This window comes from Acinonyx jubatus, chromosome E2 (genome assembly GCF_027475565.1).
Source record: "Acinonyx jubatus isolate Ajub_Pintada_27869175 chromosome E2, VMU_Ajub_asm_v1.0, whole genome shotgun sequence".
Classification (NCBI taxonomy): Eukaryota; Metazoa; Chordata; class Mammalia; order Carnivora; family Felidae; genus Acinonyx; species Acinonyx jubatus.
Window position 1 is genome coordinate 54,299,489 of NC_069396.1, and position 22,562 is coordinate 54,322,050.

General features: G+C 49.2%; 1 protein-coding gene across 1 annotated transcript; it reads right to left on the reverse strand.

The window, feature by feature from the left end:
- Positions 1-5,300: 5,300 nt before the first annotated feature.
- Positions 5,301-11,206, reverse strand: LOC106973014 (sialic acid-binding Ig-like lectin 14). Its single transcript, XM_015070063.3, has 7 exons — positions 11,051-11,206; positions 10,598-10,972; positions 10,096-10,374; positions 9,678-9,725; positions 7,053-7,310; positions 6,807-6,942; positions 5,301-6,666 (listed from the first exon to the last, which is right to left on the reverse strand). Exons 1-7 carry the CDS (start codon positions 11,085-11,087, stop codon positions 6,597-6,599), a joined length of 1,203 nt encoding a protein of 400 aa, XP_014925549.3. The 5' UTR covers positions 11,088-11,206; the 3' UTR covers positions 5,301-6,596.
- Positions 11,207-22,562: the final 11,356 nt, after the last annotated feature.

Sequence of the window (22,562 nt, forward strand, 5' to 3'; positions counted from 1 at the left end):
TTGGGCTCTGAGCTGACAGCCCAGAGCCTGGAGTCTGCTTTGAATTCTGTGTCTCCCTCTCTCTTTCTCTGCTCCTCCCCTGCTCATGCTCTGTCTCTCAGAAAGAAATAAAAGTTAAAAAAAAATTTTTTTAAGGGTGCCTCGGTGTCTTAGTCATTAAGCATCTGATTTCGGCTCAGGTCATGATCTCACGGTTTGTGAGTTCAAGTCCCACATCAGATGAACATGAGCCCTGCTTCTTTCTCTCTCTCTCTCTCTCCACCCACTCTCTCTCTGTCCCTGGTGGGATTCTCTCTCTCTTCTCCTCTCCTCTGTCTCTTACCCTTGCTTTTGTGCCCTGTCTCTCTCAAAAAAATAAAATAAAATAAAAATAATATCTTTAAAAAATATTTTTAAATGTGTGAGTAAATCGAAAAATATGTCATGTTAATGGGTTTAAAATAATACTGTATAAAAGTCAAGTCTACCTAAATTCATATGCAGAATCAGAGCCATATATCAACCAATCCCCCGGAGTGATTTTTGAAGAACTTGATATTTTCATTATAAAATTTATATTGGAGTAGGGATCCGTGGCTGACTGAGTCAGTAGAGCATGGGACTCTTGATCTCGGGGTTGTGAGTCTGAGCCCCACATTGAGTGTAGAGAATACTTAAAAATGAAAATATCTTTAGGGGCACTAGGTGGCTCAGTCACTTAAGCGTTGACTCATGATTTGGCTCAGGTCATGATCTCGCAGTTCCTGGGTTCAAACCCCACATCGGGCTCTGAGTTGACAGTGTGAAGACTGCCTGGGATCCTCTCTCTCTCTCTCTCTCTCTCTCTGCCCCTCCCCTGGGTGCACTCGCTCTCTGTCTCTCAAAATAAATAAACATTTGAAAAAATAAAGTCAAGTCCTGAGACCTAAATCACAGTTCTTACTAAGACTCATGAAAAAAAACATACATCTGCACACACCAGGGGGGGCTAAAGTTGAAAGGCCTGGTTTTATCCAGTGTTGGACAGAATGCAGGGGACCCAGACCTCTTCAGACCCTGCTGGTGAGAATGTCAATGAGCACGGTCACTTTGCAAAACTGCCTGACAGGACAGCGGGTCCCCTTAGTCCACAGTTTCACTTTGTGTGGTTTCAGTTCCCCTGAGGTCAGCTGCGGTCTGGATGCTTTTTCCTTAGGACAACCAGAAGGTCAATGGCACCATAGCGCTACATCACAAGCCTACCTCATTCCCCTCGCTTCGTCTCAGAAAGTAGCGCTTTATCATCTGCATCGTCGCATTCAGAAGAAGGGTGAGGACAGCACAAGTGGAAATTCTGAGAGAGAGCCTGAGAGATCACATTCACATACCTTATAGGACAGTATATGGTTACCACAGTTATGCTTTGTTATTACTTCCGCTGGCTCATATCTCACTGTGCTTCGTATGTAACTTTATGATAGGTTTGTAGAGAGAGAAGAAACATAATATATATAGGATTATTGGTTCAGGCATCCCCTGGGGGCCTTGGAACCTACGCCTGACACAAAACACCCTTGGGTTGAGTGCTGGGGATGCGGGGAAGAAGCTTTTGTTCTCACGCTGAGGGAAAGGACATCAGCTTGCCTGTGACAATCACACATCACCCTCAGGAAGCCTCCCACGTATCATGCTGGGTTGGCAGCTTTGGGTTCTCTGCAATGAGTAAGTGTGAGAGATCCAGTCACCTTCTGTGGATGTTAAATCTGAGAAGGATGAGGGGCGCCTGGGTGGCTCAGTCAGTTGAGCATCCAACTCCTGATTTTGGCTCAAGTCGCGATCCCAGTGTCTCCGGATTGAGCCCTGCATTGGGCTCCGCGCCGACCGCGGAGCCTGCTTAAGATTCTCTCTGGGCGGCTGGGTGGCTTGGGCACGTAAGCGTCCGACTCTGGCTCAGGTCACGGTCTCACAGTTTGTAAGTTCGAGCCCCACGTCGGGCTCTCTGTTCTCAGTGCAGAGCCTCCTTCGTGTGCTCTATCTCCGTCTCTCTGCCCCTTCCCTGTGCTCTCTCTCTCTCTCAAAAATAAACATTAAAAAAGAAAAAGATTCTCTGTCTCTCTCTTCTGCCCTCTCCCACTCTCTCTCTAAAATTAGAAAAAAAAATTTTTTTAATAAAAAAGTCTGAGCAGGGTGCGGGATTTGCTGTGCTGGTTTGTACCACAAAACTCAAATCTGCCGCTGTAGCATAAAACTGAAATAAGACAGTCAGGTGCAGCACAACTTGCCAACATTTCAGTGAGACAGAGGCGCTGGGAACGGAGTGGTAACCCCCGTGCCTGAGCGTATGGTGCCGTGCGGCCGGGCCGAGGTAGGGGGAAGCGATTCTCAAGGGCTCCAACCACGACAGCTGTGCACCACGGGCAAGAAGAGAGAAAACCCAGGGGGCTGTGCCTGCTTTCTCGTCTGGCTTCCACTGGGCGGCATTATCCGTCTCCTGTTCCCATTCTGTCTGTCTTGACTAGGTTTATAGAAGGCTTTCGTTTGGGTACGGAAGACAGAACACAAAAACGACCATTTTGCCCATCTTGACCTTTTTGTTTTATTCTTTTGTAAAGTTATTTATTTTTGAGGTGGGGGAGGGACAGAGACAGAGAGGGAGAGAGAGAACCCCAAGCAGGGTCCCCAGTCTGCACAGAGCCCACCACGGGACTCAGTCCCACAGCCTCCAGATCATGACCTGAAGCGAAATCAAGAGACGCTTAACCGTTGGAACCACCCAGGTGCCCCTGGACCATTTTATTTTATTTAAAAAAAAATTTTTTTTAACATTTATTTATTTTTGAGACAGAGAGAGACAGAGCATGAACGGGGGAGGGTCAGAGAGAGAGGGAGACACAGAATCTGAAACAGGCTCCAGGCTCCGAGCTGTCAGCACAGAGCCCGATGGGGGGCTTGAACTCACCAACCCTGAGATCGTGACCTGAGCCGAAGCCGGCCGCTCAACCGACTGAGCCACCCAGGCGCCCCTACCCCTGGACCATTTTAAAGTATACACTTCAAGTGGCACCAGGGTGGTTCAGCGGGTTAAGGGTCCCACTTCGGCTCAGGTCATGACCTCACGGCTCGTGAGTTCGAGCCCCGCGTCGGGCTCTGTGCCGACAGCTCCGAGCCTGGAGCCTGGAGCCTGCTTCAGATTCTGCGTCTCCCTCTCTCTCTGCACCTCCCCTGCTGTACTTTCTCAAAAATAAGCAACTGTTTCAAAACATAATAATACATGAAGTATACACTTCAGCAGTATTCAGTACACTCAGCCTGTTGTGTAACCATCACCATCGTGCATTTCGAGCACTTCCTCAAGTTCCCAAACTGAAACTCTGTACCCAATAAACACCAACTCCCCATTTCCCCCTCTCCCAGCCCCTGACAGCCGCCATTCTACTTTCTGTTTCTGTGACTTTGACCACGGTCCATGTACCTCACATTTTCTGTCTGACTTCTCTCCCTTAGCATAACGTCCTCAAATTCACCCACGCCGTGGCACGTGTTCGAAAGTTCCTCCGTTTCACGACTGAATAAGGTCCCATCGTGTGTATACACCTCATGTGGTTTATCCATGGAGCCACGGATGGACGCTGGTCGGCTGCCAGCTATTGAGGGAGAAGGAGCTGTGAACACCGATGCACAAAGATCCGTGAAAGTCCCTGCTTTCCATCCTCTGGGCATCTATCTACCTAGAAGGGAAATTGCTGGATGGAGTAAGGTTAGAACTTTGAAACATGCACACGGGGGGGCACCTGGGTGGCTCTGGTGGTTACGCGTCTGACTTTGGCTCAGGTCATGATCTCACAGTTAGTGAGTTCAAGCCCCACATCGGGTTCTCTGCTGTCGGCAAGAGCCTACTTTGGATCTTCTGTCCCCTTCTCCCCTGGCCCCTGAGCGTTCCCTCTCTCTCTCTCTCTGAAAACAAATACAGAAACTCAATAAAGGCTGGAAAAATTAAAATATTAAAAGAAAACATGAACATGGTGATGGGGATGTGAATTCACGTGACTATTCGGGAGAAGGCTTTCATGATATTCTCTGCAGCTGATTACACGCCTACCTCGTGATGGAGCAGAGTGCTAGCGTTCCTTCTTTTTCAGCGAAACTTTCCTATCGGGGGCGCCTGGCTGGCTCAGTCGGTAGAGCCTACAACCTTAGGGTCATGAGTTCACACCCCACGTTGGGCATGGACCCTACTTAAACAAATTTAAAAAATCATATAAATAAATCATCACAAATAAAAGCCAAACCCCGGGAACAAATGCAGTCACTGTATTTTAGAATAAACAGATGGCAGGATGTCCAACCTACGATACTAATTAAAAGCAAACACTGGGGTGCCGGTGTGGCTCCGTCGGTTAAGTGTCGGACTCTTGATTTCGGCTCAGGTCACGTTCTCATGGTTTGTGGGTTTGAGCCCTGCATTGGGTTCTGGGCTGACACTGCGGAGCTTTCTTGGGATTCTCTCTCTCCCCCCCCTCTCTCTCTCTATCCCTCCCCTGCTCTCTCAAAATAAATAAATAAACATTAAAACAAGCAAAAAGAATACCAAGACCAAAAATGAATTACTGATGCGTGGAACAACATGGACACACCTGAAAAACTTAAAGCTGAGAGAAAGAAGTCAGACCCTAAAGCTTGTGTAGCATCTGAGCCCCCATTCGTAGCGCACAAAAAACAGGCGCTGAGGATCTGCAGGGACAGAAGAGAGGGAGGCCATACAGTTGTAAATGTGTGACTTGAAGGGGCCTAAGACAAAGCCCAATGCCTTCAGCTGGGCACTCAAGGCTCCAACATTGCTCACGCTGCCTTCTCTCCCACGGTGATCCTGTCTCTGGTGCTTCTGGAACTCCTGCTGCGCGGCGGGCAAGGGGCCCTCCCCTTCATCTGCCAGGGCCGTCTCAGGTCTTGGCACATCTCCACCCTGACTGCCCGCCCACCGCTCACCCTCCCCACCTTAGTGGTGGAACCTGACCTCCAGGAGGAAGTGGAAAGAATCTGTAGGTTGAACTTGGTGGGAGAAGCAAGGGTGTTGACACAGGTAAGCACTGATCGAGTTGCACTCTTTAGATCTGCATATTTTACTCTATTTAAGTTAGGCCCCCAAACACAACGAATGAACGAAAAGTCTTGGTTAGAAACTGTTCGACAAAAAAGAAGATTAAAACATAGTTTTGCTCTAGAAATTTCTATAGACATTAAATGATAAAATCAATAGTTACGTCTCACTTTTAATCAAACTCGTATATACAATTTTTTATTTTTTTAATGTTCATTTATTTTTCAGAGAGAGAGAGAGAGAGAGAGAGAGAGAGAGAGAGAGAGAGAGAGTGTGTGAGCAGGGAGGGCCAGAGAGCGAGGGAGACACACAGTCAGAAGCAGGCTCCAGGCTCTGAGCTGTCAGCACAGAGATTGACTTGGAACTCGAACCCACAAACTGAGATTATGACCTGAGCCAAGTCAGACGCCCAACGAATGCACTGGGCCACCCAGGTGCCACTGACTTGTATTTATAATTACACGTGATGTTCTGGGGGTGCCTGGGTGGCTCAGTCGGTTAAACGTGCCACTCTTGACTGAGGCTCAGGTCAATGACCTCAAGGTTCATGAGTTCAAGCCCTACATCGGGCTCTGCACTGCCAGTGCAGAGGCTGCTTGGGATTCTCTCTCTCCCTCTCTCTTTCTCAAAATAAATAAATAAACTTAAAAAATCCTGTGATATTCTCTTGCAATTATTATGAGGTAGGCGTCTTTCGGGTGGGAAAGACGTGTTCCTGACTCCACCGTGCATTGACGTCTACACTGAGCAGGAAATCTGGGAGACCAGAAAGTCGGGGGTTAGGCAGGTAACTTCTGGGTCATGAACATAAGCCTGAATGAAGCTCATTCCCTTCGCAGGGGCAGGGCTGGGGATGGAGAGCAGGAGGGTGGGAGGGGTGACACCAGCAAGGAGGAGCAGGCTGAACAGAAGGAGACACCCACAGGCACAGACGGGGGAGAGGGGGTGCCCGTGGGGTGTGTACTAGTCAGATTGTTTGTTTCCTGTATCTTGTGACTTTTGATGTGTTAAAAATCTTGCCATCCCTGGGGAGACGGCCCCTCCAGGCCGGGCCGGGTCTTAAAGGTAGCAGAGGGCTCAGTCCCTTCAGAGCAAACCAACCAATCCCCAGCGTGTCCCCCAAACACCCCTTTTCTCTCACTCCCACGCCAGGCCACCGTTTCCCCTGCCCTAAGACACTCAGGACAGGAACCAGACACCTAGAGCCCCCCCTCTAGGCTAAGGCCCCCCCAGAATGACTCAAACTAGCTGGTCCCGAGCTGCCCTCCCGGCCTGGCCTTTCCCACAGGTCTCTGTCGTCTCTGGCGAGGCTTCCCTGCACCTGCTTCTGCCCCTGTGGCCCTGAATGGCGTGGCGTGCCACAGCCCCTGCTGAAACCTAAGTAGTCCCTTCTTCTGATGGCGCGGCCTCCCCACATTGTCACTCAGTCCGCTCTCCAAATTAAACTCCCAGGAACTGAGCAGGCTTGAGTTGAGAGCTTCCAGGAAGAAGCTGACCACGAGGGCCCCATATCTGTCCCTCTGGGCTCCAGGGCCACACCTCAGTCCCGTCTCCAGAGGGAGGGAGGCTCGGTCTGGACTCTCAGCCCTGCTTCCTGGCGGCCTCCACACCTGCAGGGACAACATGGGTCTCAGATCAGAGAGTTGTCCCTTTCATTCTAACTCCAGGCGGGTGGGACAGCTGCGTCCCACCTGGAACTCAGGGACTTCCTGGAGACTGCCCTGGGGGGGGGGGGGACAGGCCCGCTCACCTGGTGTAGTAGATCCAGGTGAGGCCATAGGTGAGGAGGAAGCCAGCCCCCATGAGGGCCCCTCTGAGCAGGGTGAGGACCAGGGGCCAGGAGCCCTCTTGCTCGTCAGTCACACAGTTGCAGGAAGACAGGCTTCCTGGCGAAGCGGGGGACAGAGGATGAAGTCCTGCCCGCAGGCCCCAGGCCCTTCCACATCCCAAACACCCGGCCAGGCTGTCCACCCCCACAACCCGTGTTGCGACTCACTCTGCACAGAGAGGCTGAAGGAAATGTGCTGGGAGCCCAGCGGGTGCCGAGCCTGGCAGGTGAATTCCCCTTCATCTCCAGCCCCTACGTGGGGCAGCTCCAGGACCCCGGGTGCGGAGGGCTGGGAGGGGCTCAGGGCTTTCCCCTCCCGGGACCAGCTCAGCTCAGCAGGGGGATTGCTGTCAGCCACGCAGACCAGCCGCAGGAACTGGCCCTCCAGGACCGGCAGCGACATACCGTTGCACAGCGTCTTGGGGACTGGGTAAGAGATTCACCACGAGGCGGGTGGAGCCGGGACATGAGTCCCTTCCGGATGGTGCCCGCAGAGCCAGCAGTGGAAAGACAGGGCCATGCCACAAGGGCTGACGGCGGGGCTACTCGTGGCTGATTAACGACCCTGGCGGTCAAGTGAGGCCACCAGAAAGAAGGGGGGCTGCGCTGAGGTGGGGAGGGTGAGCCGTGGGCGGGCAGCTCCCGTGGAGATGTGCCAAGACTTGAGGGCCTGGCACGTGAGGGGAGGAACGCCTGCGCCTGGGCAGGGAGAACCAGGACAGACACCGTCCCGATGGATCCCGGTGGGAGAGAAGGTGGGGTGAGCCTTGAGGGCCGGACAGAGCGCCTTGAGATTTGCCCTGAGGTTACTGGGAAGCAGTAGGGGCTGTAAAAGCAGGGGAAATGCAGAATCAGCACTAGTTCTAGAGAGATCCTGCTGGGGCCAAGTGGGGAGTGCAGGGAAGAGATTAACCAGGAGGCAGGGAGGCTGAGGCGAGGGTTCAGGGTCCAGGAGTAGACTGGAGCTGGGTCTGGGGCCAAGGGCAAGAAGAGGGGAATGATTTGGGAAGTGAGGTCCTCGAGACTCCCCGACTCGTGGGGGGATGCTGGCAAGGAGGGGACTAGAAAGTTGTGGGAGGCACCAGGATAGGGTCAGGATAGGGACGGGGGCACAGGTGGAGACAGGGACAGAATGAGCAAGCCCATGAGAGTGGAGACAGAGAGAAACAGGGGTCCAGGCTGGAGCTGTGGGGAAGGGGAACATGGAAGGGTCCACCAGATCAGAGAGGCAGGAGAGCAGACAGCAACTCCAGCCCAGGGAACAGAACCTGGAGAGTCAGAAGGTAGAATGGAGGCTGCCAGGGAGCGGGGGAGGGGAGGGGAGGTGTGGGAGGGGAGGCGAGGGGAGTTGGTGCCCCGATGGACACAGTTTCGGTTCTGGGAGCTGGTGGGAGCCCTGCAGACCGGTTGCACAACACCACAAATGGACTGGACATTGCTGAGCTCTACCCTTAAACACCCGGAAGGTAGTGTTACCTGTGTCTGTTTCACTACAAGTAACATAGACTTTGGGGAGCCTGAGTGGCTCTGTTGGTTGAGTGTCTGACTCTCGATTTCAGCTCAGATCTTGAACCCAGGGTGGTGGGATCGAGCCCCGCGTAGGGCTCTGGGCTGAGCTCGGAGCCTGCTTGAGATTCTCTCTCTCCCTCTGCCCCTCCCTCCCTCTCTCTCTCTCTCTCTCTCGCTAAAATAAAACCTAAAATGAACTTAAAAAACCACAGACCTTAAAACTAAGGAACAATGGAGAAGGTCAAAAGGAACTAACGTCCAGTTATAGAACAAATAAGTCACGGGATGTAACGCGCAGGCACAGAGACCATAAGTAATAGCGGTACCCCAGACTTGAAAGCTGTTGCGGCGCCTGGATGGCTCAGTCGGTGAAGCATCCGACTTCGACTCAGGTCACGATCTCGCGGACCGTGAGTTCGAGCCCCGCGTCAGGCTCTGGGCTGATGGCTCGGAGCCTGGAGCCTGTTTCCGATTCTGTGTCTCCCTCTCTCTCTCTGCCCCTCCCCCGTTCATGCTCTGTCTCTCTCTGTCTCAAAAATAAATCAACGTTAAAAAAAAATTAAAAAAAAAAAAAAGAAAGCTGCTAGGAGCTCAGATCTTAGATGTTCTCACCACAGGAAAAAAGAACAGTAACTACATGTGATGAGGGATGTTAACTGAACTTGCTGTGGTGATGATCATGTCACAATACAAATCATTATGTTGTATAGCTAAAACGAACACAACAATACAACGTTATGTGTCGATTAGTCCTCAGCCAAAGTAAGACATAAACAATACATACAAACCAGAGAAAAGAAGAGGCAGCAGCCAAAAGCAATACAGGGTCCACGATGGGAGACGCTGGTGAGGTGGGTGGGGGGGCAGACCCAGACCACAGGGCTGAGGAGTGGGCGAGGGTCTCAATCCCCAAGCCCTGAACCATGAGCCCTGAGCACGCAGAGACCCAGTTCCTATCACAGCCCCAGGGAAGAGAGGATCTTTCCTGCCTGTGTTGTGTCCCTGCAAATTGTGGGTGGTCATCAACTGCCGTGTGGCTGAGAGGGGTGGGCTTTTGCCCTTTGTTCCAGAAGCCCCGTAAGTGAAAACCTTGGACGGGGTGTTCAGACTTCCCCCAATGTCCTCCGGGAAAAGGATCCCTCTTCCCCCCATTGCCCTCTGGGACCCAGCCCTCCCTCCAGCACTCATGGGAGACAGTAAGCCAGATGGTCCCTTGCTGGGAGCTGAACCCTCACCCCCACCCCAGGCCTGGCCCCAGCCCCCAAGAAGACAGTTCTTTCCTACCTGTGACATTGCTGAAGAAGATGCTGATGGTGAGGTTGTGGGGGGCATCTGGGGTAGAAAGATATGGTCCTGCTTCAGAGATGAGGATTGGGATGGAAGCTGACCCAGCACCCCCAGAGGGGTGGGGAGCACTGTGAGGGGGTGGGGAGCACTGAGAAGGGGTAGGGGCGCACTGGGAAGGGGTAGAGACACTGAGAATGTAGGGAGCACTTGGAAGTGGTGGGAGCACTAAGAAGGGGTAGGGAGCATTGGGAAGGGGTGGGGGAGCACAGAAAATGGGTAGGGGAGCACTGGAAAGGGGTAGGGAGCACTGAGAAGGTGGGGATGGCCGTCCTTGCTGTCTCCCTTCCCTCTACTCCCAGAACTGCTCAAACCCCACTGCCCTGAGGGACCCAGGCCTCCCCCCCCAAGCACTCACAGGAGACATTGAGCCAGATGGTTCTTTCCACGGTGGCCTGAACTTCTGGCAGTTTCACCTGACAGGTGAGGTTGGTGCCATGGTCCTGCGGCCTCGGGGTGAAGGCCAGCACCGAGGAGTGCAGGGTCTCGGGGTCCAGCGAGTCCAGAGCAGCCCCCACCCAGGAGAATGTGAGAGGTCTTCCCCCTTCGCAGGACCCCGGCAGGCTGCAGGTCAGCTCTGCGGGCCAGCCAGACTTGAGGGGCTCCGGGAAGTGGATGTCGGGTTCCTGTGTCAGGGCTGAGGAGGAGACAGGGAGGTGCCCGGGCCCCAGGGAGGTGGGGACCCACGGGGTGACCCTGAGAGGGTCCGGGCCTCAGGGCCCAAGCTGACCCCGGGCCCCGTTATCCCTTCCAACCATCCCAGCCACAAGACCCGGAGCAGGGAATGTTCCGGCGTCCTGTGCCTGCTCTAAGAGGGGGTGTCCACCTCCCAGAGCCCTCCCCTGGGGCCCCTGCTGTACCTGCCACCCGCAGAGTCATCGTCGTATGTGTGTAAGTATATTTCACGTCTTCTCCTTTCTCCACTCGGAAAAAGTAGACTCCCTCGTCACTCCTCATGGCGTCTCTGATTCTCAGGGAGCAGTTCTTGGCCCAGGGGTCCCCGACGAGGCGGAATCGGCCCCGGGCCTCTGTCCTCACTGCTCTCTGTGGGTTGTTTGTAGCCACCAGATAACGGTTGCTTGAGGTGTCCCTATCCCGGAACCAGTATATGTAGAGCATCGTCCGGGAATACCCCGGCTTCCAGGGGTAGGAGAAGGAACAGGGCACATGGACACACAGACCCTCCTGCACGGTCACGGACTCCTTCACTTGGAGCTGGTACTCCTGATCCTCCCCTGGGGGAGACACGGAGGCTCAGCCGGGGCTCCAGCCCCTCCCACCTGTGCCCAGCCCTCCTCCCGAGGCCCACTCACCCCCCAACAGCAGGGGCAGCAGCAGCAGGGGCACCATGTCTGCACCGGCCAGGGCAGGAGCCCGGATCCAGGTCCTTCTGTCAGGGAGGGAAATGCCCCAAATGTGGGGTGAGGCCAAGGAAGCCCCAACGGGAAGCCGTGTGTGACAGAGCTGTGGTCACCACGGAAGGGGAACTTGGGCAGCACAGGCCGTGGGGTGGGCGGAGTAGACCGGGGCTGAGAAATCATCTCCTCCTGCCTCCCTGCCTGTTGCAGGGGAGCCCGGGAGTTACTGGAGATGGACCGAGGCCTGTCTAGGCGGATAAGGCCCCAGAACGGTAGTAGCCCTTTCCTCGGGCACCATGTTTGCACAGGGAAGAGAAGGGAACACCACCTGGCTAGCTCCCTGGGATGGGAGCCCATGGGCGCTGGAAGAGATCAGACAAATGCATTATCACACGACGGGGCTCTAAGGAGAGGCTCCCAGGCTGAGAAGCCAGGCGGCATCAGGGAAGGTAAGTTCTCAGGTACAAATACATCAGGTAGACGTCACTCGGTCCCCAGCAGTCCCTAGAGATGTGGTTGCCACCAGTGACCCTGTGGCCTCCTGACCCCTTGCATATGGGTCCCCCTTCCCACCACTGTCCTCATCCCAGGCCGCCTCAGACTCTGGCCCTGGTGTTGACGCAGAGTTGACCCGAGAGCCGGGCATTTGGAGTGTGCGGGTTGAGGGCTGGAGTCACCAGGTTGGAGCCCAGACAGCTATCTACCTACCACTTCTCCTGCCACCTGCTCAACTTGGCCAAAATTAGTTAGCCTCGCAGTGCCTCAGTTTGCTCATCCATAAAATGGGGCCACTACTGCACATGCTATGTGACCTTAAATGAGTTCACGTGTATCAGATGCCTAGGGCAGTGGCTGGCACTGGGTATTTGTTCATCCAAATTCTGTTTCCTGGACACCTCCCATGTGCCAAGCCCTGTGTTACAGCTGGAGACGATGCGTTTGGGAGTGGAGGTGGGGGTCCAGAGCCAACAGTCAAGAAAGAATTCTTGAAATGTCTTTGGTGCAAAAAAGTGATTTTATTAAAGCACAGGGATAGAACCTGTGGGCAGAAAGAGATGTGCTGGGGTTGTGAGGAGTGACTGGTTATATACTGTGGCCTTGGGGGAGGGAAAGGCAAAAGGGAAGTTTCCAAAAGGACTTTCATACGCTAAAGAAGACTCACAAGAGGGGCACTCGGGGGTGGCTCAGTTGGTTGAGTCTGACCTCAGCTCAGGTCATGATCTCAGCGTTTGTGAGTTCGAGCTCATCATTGAGCTCCACACTGTGCACAGCCTGCTTAAGATTCTCTCTCTTTCCCTCTTCCTCTCTCTCTCTGCCCCTCCCCCACTCACACACTCTCTCAAAACAAATAAACCTGAAAAACGCAAAAACAAAACAAAACAACAACCAAAAAAAGAAGACTCACAAGATACTAGAGGCCTTGCTATTGTCAACCTAAGGTTGTATTTTCCCTGAGTAAGACATTAACATGAAAACAGTGGGGATTTCTGGAGAAATGTTTTACTCCACTGCCTCAGGTATCTATCTGTCAATGGGCTGCAGGTTATAAGGAAATTTAATTTTACCTATCATTTCCTTCTGTCTTTGTTTCCCACATCATTCCCCCCTGAACCATTTTGACCCTGAAACCTTTAAGGTTGCTGAGGGTGGAAGGTCTCATCTGTAGTTTCCTCCAGCTGAAAAGGGGCTAGAGATGTCCCCACCTATGGGTCAACGTTGGTCAAGTGGGGTATTTATATACAATTACCAAAGGCAGAGGCAGCCATTCCGAGGTGGACAACATATATAAACTTCCTGGAGTAGAAAGGATCATCTGTCAGCTACAAGTTAGAGCAGTATTAGGAGTCTGGGCACCAGGCAGGGAGACACCAGAAACGACAACAAATTAGGGCTAATATTATTATAAGAAGAAGCCTGATAAAAACAGCCTTTGGTAGTTAATCTGAACTTTCCTCAAGGCCTTCATTGTCGTTAGAAGAGAGAGAAATTTGAGGTTTTCTACAGGTTCACAGGAATAAGGAGGTGCGTCAGCTGGCATACTAGATTCCTTTGAGGAAGGTACAGGTTTAATTTCTGATATGTGAGTCCATGAGGAATGTCCTTCTAATTTTACTGCCGTGGAAGGGAGTACATAATATGACCCGGTAGGAGTCCTTCCATTTTGGAGTTAAATCCCCTGTTGTATTAGACTTCCAATTGAAACAGGGTGCTGTCGGAAAAAACCACCAGACGCCGAATAGAAGCGAGGCCAGATTTTATTCACGGGCGGGCCAAACCTGACCTCCTGATCTTAAGGAGAAAAGTGCAGAGAATGGCCCCGAACAAAGGCAGCAGTGAGCTTATATGGATTTTACCAAGTCAGAATACGTCATTATTTAGTTAACCAATTATAATTTACAGCATTTCATGGTAGCCAATTATACTGTGACATACAGATGTTAGTTTTGGCAGGAACCTATCAATTTAAACTTCTTTGTCCTAAGAGGGTTTAAAATGACCAATCATAGCTAGACACCTGAGATACCATGGGGCAGTGAGTACGTGACTTTTTACATGTTGGCCTTGCCTAGGCCAGATCTTGGTAGAAGGGGTGGGGGAGCGTTTTGCATCCTAAGTTATCTATTTAGCAAGCAGGCGAGGTCACAGAAGCGAGATAGGGCAGTTAGTAATTTCCGATAACCCTAATAGGGAACTACATATGCTTTTGTCTCAATTATTCATGGAAGGTGAGTTTAAGCCGGACTTATATCAATAAGCTTTCTGATATCTTGTAAGTTGACCTATTACACCGATTCTTTAAAAAAATTTTTTTAATGTTTTTATTTATTTTTGAGAGAGAGACAGAATGCGAGCGGGAGAGGGCAGAGAGAGAGGGAGACACAGAATCCGAGGCAGTCTCCAGGCTCCGAGTTGTCAGCGCAGAGCCCAAAGTGGGGCTCAAACTCATAAACCATGAGATCATGACCTGAGCTGAAGTCAGAGGCTTTACTTACTGAACCACCCAAGTGCCCCGAGATTTCCAGTTCTTTAAATAAACTAGGTCTCCTGAGTTTATATGGGATGGGTTTCTAGTAACTGTCAGATCAGGTTTAGGGAGGATATGGTTTCCATATTCATTTAGAGATTTATGAATTAACCCGGCCTCAAGCAAATAATTTAACAAAGCATTATAGTCTTTCCTATTGATAGGTCTACTGTGAAGGAACGCCTTTTGGAAGCAGACTGAAAACCTTAGTTTGGAGAGCCATAGCCAAATCAAGACTAATTCTTTTGTAAAACAAGTCCAGTTTTAACAAACTTTACATTGGGGCGCCTGGGTGGCTCAGTCGGTTGAGCCTCCGACTTCGGCTCAGGTCATGATCTCATGGTCTGTGAGTTCGAGCCCCATGTCGGGCTCTGTGGTAACAGCTCAGAGCCTGGAGCCTGCTTCGGATTCTGTGTCTCCCTCTCTCTGACCCTCCCCTGTTCTTGCTCTGTCTGTCTCTGTCTCAAAAATAAATGAACATTAAAAAAAAATTTTTTTTAAACACCAAACTTTACATTATTTACATAATGTAAATAATTATTTACCTAAGCTGCCTAATTATTTACATAAGCTCAGCAAGAATAGTGATTGGCCATATAGATCTTTTAAAATCTGCTTTGTTGGAACTTTTCATGAGGAATCTAAGTTGAACTTTTAGTAGCCTCTCGAGGCCAGAAGCCAAGCCAAATACTTGCCATCAGATAGGCCTGTAAGGCCTGTAGAGTTGGGCCAACTCCTCTTTACGAGGTCCCCAAGATATCCTGAGGTTCCTGCACCTGCCAGGAAGTGACCTTCTTTACTCACCTGGTGAGGCTGCTGGGAACTCTATAAGCAAGGTATCAGGCCAACATTTCCAAGGGACTTTATGACTCCATGTTTCATAGAGTCAACCTTAGTTCCTTAAAGTCATCTGGTTATATCTGAGTCTATGCATGTCTCTCAAATAGGACATTCCAGTCAAAGCCCTGGTAAAATAACCAACGTTTCTAATGGTGTCCTGTTACATGAAGAACAGATTCCTTTTTTTTTTTTTAAGTTTATTTATTTTGAGAGAGAGACAGAGAGAGCGGGTGGGGAGGGGCAGAGAGCAAGGGAGAGAAAGAATCCCAAGCAGGCTCTGCGCTGACAGCAGGCTCAAACCCACAAACCATGAGATCATGACCTGAGCCAAAACGAAGAGATGCTTAACTTACTGAGCCACCCAGGCGCTTCGAAGAACAGATTCTTACTGAATTTATGTGAATAATTATGATGGCCATGAAAGAAAGAACACTCAAGGGGAGTTTTTTGAATTTCAGAAGGTTCAGGTAGAGAGAAAAGTTAAATGCTTCGATTTGTTCACAAATGAATATTTTGTCACATTTCTAAAGGGGTCACAGATACCTTAAGAGAAAGTTTCCTTAACATGGAAGGGCAAACATTAGAGAACAGCAAAATTTTAAACAGGAGTCACAAGAACTACACATGACAAAAAGACTCAAAAACGGACAAGGTTAGAGATCTGAGGAGAGTGCGTTATGATGCAATTGACAGGGAAATTCAGTCGCTTCCGTGGCACACAACACTTCAATAATTAAGACTATCAAGTGATGGCCTTATACCAAAGTATATTAAAACTTTAGGAATTACCTAGCATATCTCTAGAATAGTTATAGCATTTACCCAAATGTAACCCAAGGCTTATTGTTTGTTTAACCACGGTGATGATAAAAGATTGCAAAGGCAAATAGTTAGGGTTATATGGGTGTTAGCAAAACCTAGTTCATTTAATGCTGAGAAGTGTTGACTGAGTCATCAAAGACCTGATAAAGACAAAATATAAAAACTGGTTTTCTGGGCAGACAAAAGAGGAAAAACAAAAACCTTTGTTTACATTTTCTTATCAAGAGCAGACCAACAATCCAAGAAAGCTTTTTTGTTTTTTTTAACGGAAAGAAAGCATAATTTCAATCTGATACCAGTGTACTTTTAAAATCCATTCATTTCAACTTTAGTCCTGACCACACATAAAATTCCTTTCCAAAGATTTCCCTTCATAAACCTTTCACAAGAACTTTTTAATCCAGAGTTTCTTTATTTCCATCTATCTAACTACATTTAGCAGAATTTTAACTCTTAGAAACCTTCATCTCCAGTGAAAACTAGTAGTAACCGATTGTGAACTGTGATACCAGAATTCTTTGGATGGCAAACTCAAGTATTCTTAGTTTCTCTGTAATAAGAAACAAAAACGTTCAATAATCAATGCTTTAGTATTTTATCTCATTTGGAAAAGACTTAAATGCCCAATGAATTCAATCCCATTTATCATGCAGGCAAAACTTCAGAGTTTCAAGTTACCAAAGGCTGAAAGCGGTCTTAACAACTACCCATAAAAACCTTAAGACAGAAAAAATTAACTATCATTTTCAGTCATCTTTTTGCTGCCAAATTGCAACAGAGAAAACATGAGTTTGTTTGACCTTCAGTAAACCTAGGAAGAATAAAAGTTTCATATTTAATGCTGATAACTCTAAAGGCATGTGTATCTTAATTAAACCAACAAACTCAATTTAGATTAAACACCAAATCCTGTTCCACTTGGGTCCACTTAAAAGACCACCAACTTGTTCCCTGTGGTCAATTTTTACCTGGGCCACTGGTGGGGAAATCTGAAGTGGGTGGTTCAAGGCAGGTGCTCTTGCTCCTTGACAGAGAGGGGGGGAGAAGGAGCCAGTGGTGCCAGAGGCACCCAGGATGGCATAGGTACCAGTTATAGAGGCTGCACTGAACGTGGTGCAAAAACAGGAGGAGGAGGGGGAGGCAGAAGAGGCGAGATGCTCCCAGAAGGCAGAGAAAGAGGCTTCCAGGTTCTAAACCTCATCAGCTCAGACAGGTGAGCAGACATCATGTGTGTTCTTTTTTTTTTCCACCAAAGTGGATATAGCAGTCCGTGTTGGGCCTGAGAAGACAGAGAATTTCCTGAAACAAAGGGAGTTTCACCAGCTGCTTGGGAATATTACTTAAAGCCCCCATCCCAAGGTAGACTTATCAGAGACAGTTGGTTCCAATTAAAGTTATTAGCTGGGTGAATGAATGAGGGAGAAGCCCCCACATCTATTAGGAGAAACATAGTGAGAGACAGATGGTATACTCTTCATTAGAGGTGGCCTGTATTTCCTCTAGCAATGTGGATTTATTCAGAGGAGTCCTGTTCAGATAATAAGAGGCCCTTACCTCTCGGTCCTGATTTAGAGCCATAAAGGCCTGGATCTAGGGCACCTCCATTCATTTGCCCTGTTTCCTGCAGAAGAGATCTAACTGCTAGATCCTACTGAGGCCATGCAGTGTTACAGAAGATCAGTCCTTTCTCAAATTTTACAATCTGAGTTGTTTCCAGTGGGTTAAAAAAAGCATCCCAGGGGTGCCTGGGTGGCTCAGTTGGTTAAGTGTCCAATTTAAGCTCAGGTCATGATCTCACAGTTCATGGGTTTGAGCCCTGCATCTGCACTGACAGTGTAGAGTCAGCTTGGGGTTCTCTCTCCCTCTCTCTCTCTCTGCCTCTCCCCAACTAGAACTCTCTCTCCCAAAAATAAATAAATAACACTTAAAAAAAAAGGCATCCAAAGGGAGAGTCCTTGGGGACTTAAAGAAGGTCAGTTACTAAGAAAATCCCCCCCTGACTCTTGGTGGTGTCCCACACAGCATATGTCAGAGGTTCCTGGTGTCAAAGCGGCCCAAGGCATCCCTGGAACTAAATTGCTATGATCACCACCTGCCATAAAGGCCCTGTAGAAGAGAGGACGGCCCTTCCCCTGCTTCCCCATTGCATTCTAGACTACAATGGATGCTGGCATAGGGACTGAGTTTGCCTTGCTGAGAAGGCTGTGAAGAACCCATCATTTTTAACCCATGGAAAACACTGGAAAAGTTTACAAGGTGAAATTACCCACTTATGTAGTAGAAAACAATGATGGAAAACAGTAAAGCTAGAAATCCATCATTATCTAAGTGACATTCCAACACATGTAGTCCTTACAGCCAACTTCCTAGCAAACAGTCTCTGACTGGGTTTTAATTCAGTCAGGTACTGGTTTTGGCCAGCTCTGCAGGAGGTCCCACGGCCAGAAGCTGCTAGACTAGAGATGTGGAGGGGATCACATAAGACCAATGAGGAGAAAACCTCACAAGGGAGTCTTAAAATTGGAAGCTATGCTAGTCACTTTGGTGGCAGTCCCGTGCCCAAGATGGACAACTTTGTGTAAGGACAGGAATAAAGAGAGGGCATCAAGTTTCTGGGCCTTATTACCATTTCAGCCAGGCTACTAACTTCCAGCCAAAAGGCAGGCTTTCTCCTCCCCATAGAGTAGCCATGGGCTAGAGGACTGCAGCCCGAGCAATCGACATGAAAATGTTCCAATAAGACCATACTCCTGGAAAAGCCCCTGAAATGAGAGTAAAGGAAGAAAAGAGAAAGTACTCAGCAAATTTGCACCGAAGCTCAGAGTCCAGATGCAAAGACTAGGAGTCCCACGTTGGACACCAAAAATGATGCGGTTTTGTAGCGATGGTTGGATTCAGAGCCAACAGCCAAGAAAGAATTCTTGAGATGTCTTTGGTGCAAAAAGGTGGTTTTATCAAAGCACAGGGACAAGACCTGTGGGCAGGAATTGCTGCACTGGGGTTGTGACAGGTGACAGATTATATACTACGGAGCTGGGGGAGGAAAAGGCAAAAGAGAGGTTCCCAAAAGGATTTTCATTTGCTAAAGAAGACTCCTAGGATCCTGGAAGCCTAGCTATTGTCAAGCTAAGGTTGTTGTCCTCTCTAGTGAAGCATTAACGTTACGGCAGTAGGGGTTCCTGGAGAAATGGTAGACTCTGCCTGCCCCAAGTCTTTGTCAATGGGCTGCAGGCTATAAGGAAATTTAATTTTATCCACCATTTCCTTCTGCCTTTGTTTCCCACATCACATACAATGGAATATTACTCAGCCATCAAAAAGAATGAAATCTTACCATTTGCAATGATGCGGCTGGAGCTAGAATGTACTACGCTAAGCAAAGTAAGTCGATCAGAGAAAGACAAATACCATGTGATTTCACTCATATGTGGAGTTTAAGAAACAAAACAGATGAGCATATAGGAAGGGGGGGGGGGGAGAGAAGAGAGGGAAACATACCACAAGAGACTCTTAACAATGGAGAGCAAACTGAGTGAGGGTTGATGGAGGGAAGTGGGTGGGGGGTGGGCTAAATGGGTGATGGGTACTAAGGAGGGCACTTGTGGTGAGCACTGGGTGTTGTACCTAAGTGATGAGTCACTGAATTCTACTTCTGAAACCAAGATCGCAGGGTATATTAACTAAAATTATAAATGAATAAACAAGCAAACAAAAAACCAAATAAAAGCATCTTGATTTCCTTTTGGAGGGCAGCCATCGTCCCATTATCAACCCGATTCCCTATTCTATGGGTGAGTCTGTGAACCAACACTACCCAGTGGGCATATTTCATCACCGATAACACCCACGGTCAATTTATCGGCTCCCGGATGAGACTATATCCATTTTCCTCTAACGAGTTTCCAGGACTTCTGCTATACCTTCGGGAAATATAGCTGCCCTGTTTCTCCTGGGGTCTCTGAAAGGGTAAGATTCAAGCCTGGAGCTGTCAGGGCCCAACTGGGCCACAGCCTGCCTGAGAACAAAGCCAACAGAGGAGAGCAGAGCTACAGGGGTAGCAAATTTTTTTAAAGGATTTCGGTGACATCGACCAAGCTCTAGAACCCTCTGTGCCACAGGCCAGTGTATTTCAAAACCTTTCAGCCAGCAGAGTGTGTTACTGTGATTTATAATAAGAAATATATATTTGGTCACTGTCCCAGTTCCCGGCAGAAATGTCCTAAAACCCTTGGAGAATTTCCTTAGTGAGGAGAGCAGACAAAGGTTTCTTTTGTTATGCTAATGAGGTAACTTGGAAAGCACCTAAGGGGCGGAGCTGGTTGCCAGGGGAAACAACCTTGCTCTTAGGATGTTGGACTTTCTGGGGGCACCTGGGTGGTTCAGTCAGTTAAGCATCTGACTTCTGCTCAGGTTATGGTCTCATGGCTCTGTCTCCCCCTCTCTCTGCCCCTCCCCTACTTGTTCTCTTTCTCTCTCTACCCCCCCCCCCCCCGCAAAAATGAAGAAATATTAACAACAACAACAACAACAAAAAGAATGCTGGGACTTTCAGTCCGAGCATGTTGACTTCCAGGGAAGGGAGAGAGGCTGGAGGTTGAGTTCAAACACCAGTGGCCAATGATTTAAGCATTCAAGCCTATATAATGAAGCCTCCGTAAAAACCCAAAAGGACAAGGTCCAGAGAGAGCTTTCGGATGCATGAACCAAAACGCATCCGTGTGCCACCGTGCAGGGTCCCAAACTCACAGGGACAGAAGCTCCTTTGTTCAGGACATCACCCTATGCACCTCTTATCTGGCTATTGATTCCTAGCCTTCGATATTCTTTGTAATAAATTGGTAACCTAGTGAGTAAACAGGTTTTCTGAGTGTGTGAGCTGCTCTAACCAATTAACTGAACCCAAGGAGGGGGTCTTGGGAGCCTCTGATGTACAGCCAGTGGGTCAGAAGCACAGGTGACAACCTGGGACCCCTGACTGACATCTAGGGGAAGGGGGTGGTCTTGTGGGACTGAGCCCTTAACCTGTGGGATCCTAGGCTGTTTCCAGGTAGCCAGTGTCAGAGTTAAGTTGAACTGTAAGACGCTCAACGAGTGTCCGAGAATTTCCTGGATGTGTAAGGAAAAAGACGTTGGAATTGGGAGAATTGTAGTGAGTTAATACTTTTTTTTCTCCCTCCATTAGGCCAGTTTGAACTGGGCTGGTCTTACACGTACTCAAAAGGTCTAACATCCCCTCTCCGCTAACCATCGTGCCCATGCCCGCTTGCCTCAACCCCTGCAGAGGCAGAGAGAGAGGCAGAGAGAGGTTACCTGCTCTGCCTCAACCCCCGAAGCTGCCAGCACCTCCCTGTGAAACTTGACTTCACTTTCACAGTTCATAAGCCTTCCATGGACTTCGGGAAAGACACTGACATATGTTCATGCTTTAAAAAAAAAAAAAGTTAATTAATTATTTTGAGAGAGAAAGAGAGAGTGTGGGGGGAGGGGCAGAGAGAAAGAGAGAGAGAGAATCCCAAGCAGGCTCCCAGCTATCAGGGCTGAATCCCACAAACCATGAGAACATGACCTGAGCCCAAATCAAGAGTCAGATGCTTAACCAACTGAGCCCCTCTGGGGTGCCCCTGAAACAGTTTTAGTTCATTGATCGCAGTTTAACATTTGGAGATCTCAGGGCGCCTGGGTGGCTCAGGCAGTTAAGCATCTGACTTCAGCCCATGTCGTGATCTCACAGTTCATGAGTTCGAGATCCATTTCGGGCTCTCTGCTGTCAGTGCAGAGCCGGATTTGGATCCTGTGTACCTCTCCTGCTCACGTGCTCTCTCTCTCTCTCTCTCTCTCAAAAATGAATGAACACTAAAAAAAATTCGGACATCTCTTCCAATAATCTGAATGTCCACCCTTTCTTGAACGTATTGATCCTCTGGCATTCCCATATGACAGATCAGCTAGGGCTGAACGGAATCTGCAGGGCCTTAATCGGCGACATTCTCCCAGCCAGTGCCGTGGTCTCAGTGGAACTGGGGCCAAAGCTCAGGTCCCAGTTGTCAGCATGTATGCCTGCCCCACTACTGTCCTTTACCGCACGTCTGCTACCTCATTTTCTGTCCCTGCCTTTCTATTGTAGGGGTTTGATTTTACATCTGCTGGGAAAATAGATGCCCTGACTCATGAAGCAAAAACTTCATTTCTCAGCCACGGATCTTGTTGAACCTGAGGCAGGGAAGCAATCAAAGTCCAAGTGTGCCCCCTGCTGGACAAAGTGCGCTCAGCACGCTTGGCCCGTAAACCATGGAGTGAATTCCTAGGATTCCCAATTTAGATGCCTAAAAAACGCTCCAGCTCTCTCTTCCAACACAATTTTGACAAATAATAAAGGAGAAAAAGAAAAGAGAATGAAAAAATTATAAAGAGGGGTGCTCACCTGGCTCCGTCGGTGGAGTATGTGACTCTTGATCTCAGGGTTGTGAGTTCGAGCCCCACAATAGATGAAGAGATTACTTAAAAATAAAAGATTTTTTTTAAGAGTATTTATTTATTTATAAAAGAGTATTTTAATTTATTAACTGCAGGAAGCAAAACAATGGTAGGCTCTAGCAGCTTCCACTTATACGGAAATTGAAGAAAACTTATATGAACAATAATAAGAAAGCAGAATACAGGGGCACCTGGGTGGCTCAGGCGGTGAAGCATCTGACTTCAGCTTAGGTCATGATCTCACCGTTAGTGAGAATGAGCCTCGTGTCAGGCTGTGCGCTGCCAGTGAAGAGCCTGCTTGGGATT

Excerpts from the sequence above, each read along its gene's own strand:
- LOC106973014 (XM_015070063.3), bottom strand. The coding sequence starts at position 11,087 with ATGGTGCCCCTGCTGCTGCTGCCCCTGCTGTTGGGGG. Across the intron at positions 10,375-10,597 it reads GATGACTCTGCGGGTGGCAG|CCCTGACACAGGAACCCGAC; the intron begins GTACAGCAGGGG and ends TCTCCTCCTCAG. Across the intron at positions 9,726-10,095 it reads CATCTGGCTCAATGTCTCCT|ATGCCCCCCACAACCTCACC; the intron begins GTGAGTGCTTGG and ends TTTCTACCCCAG.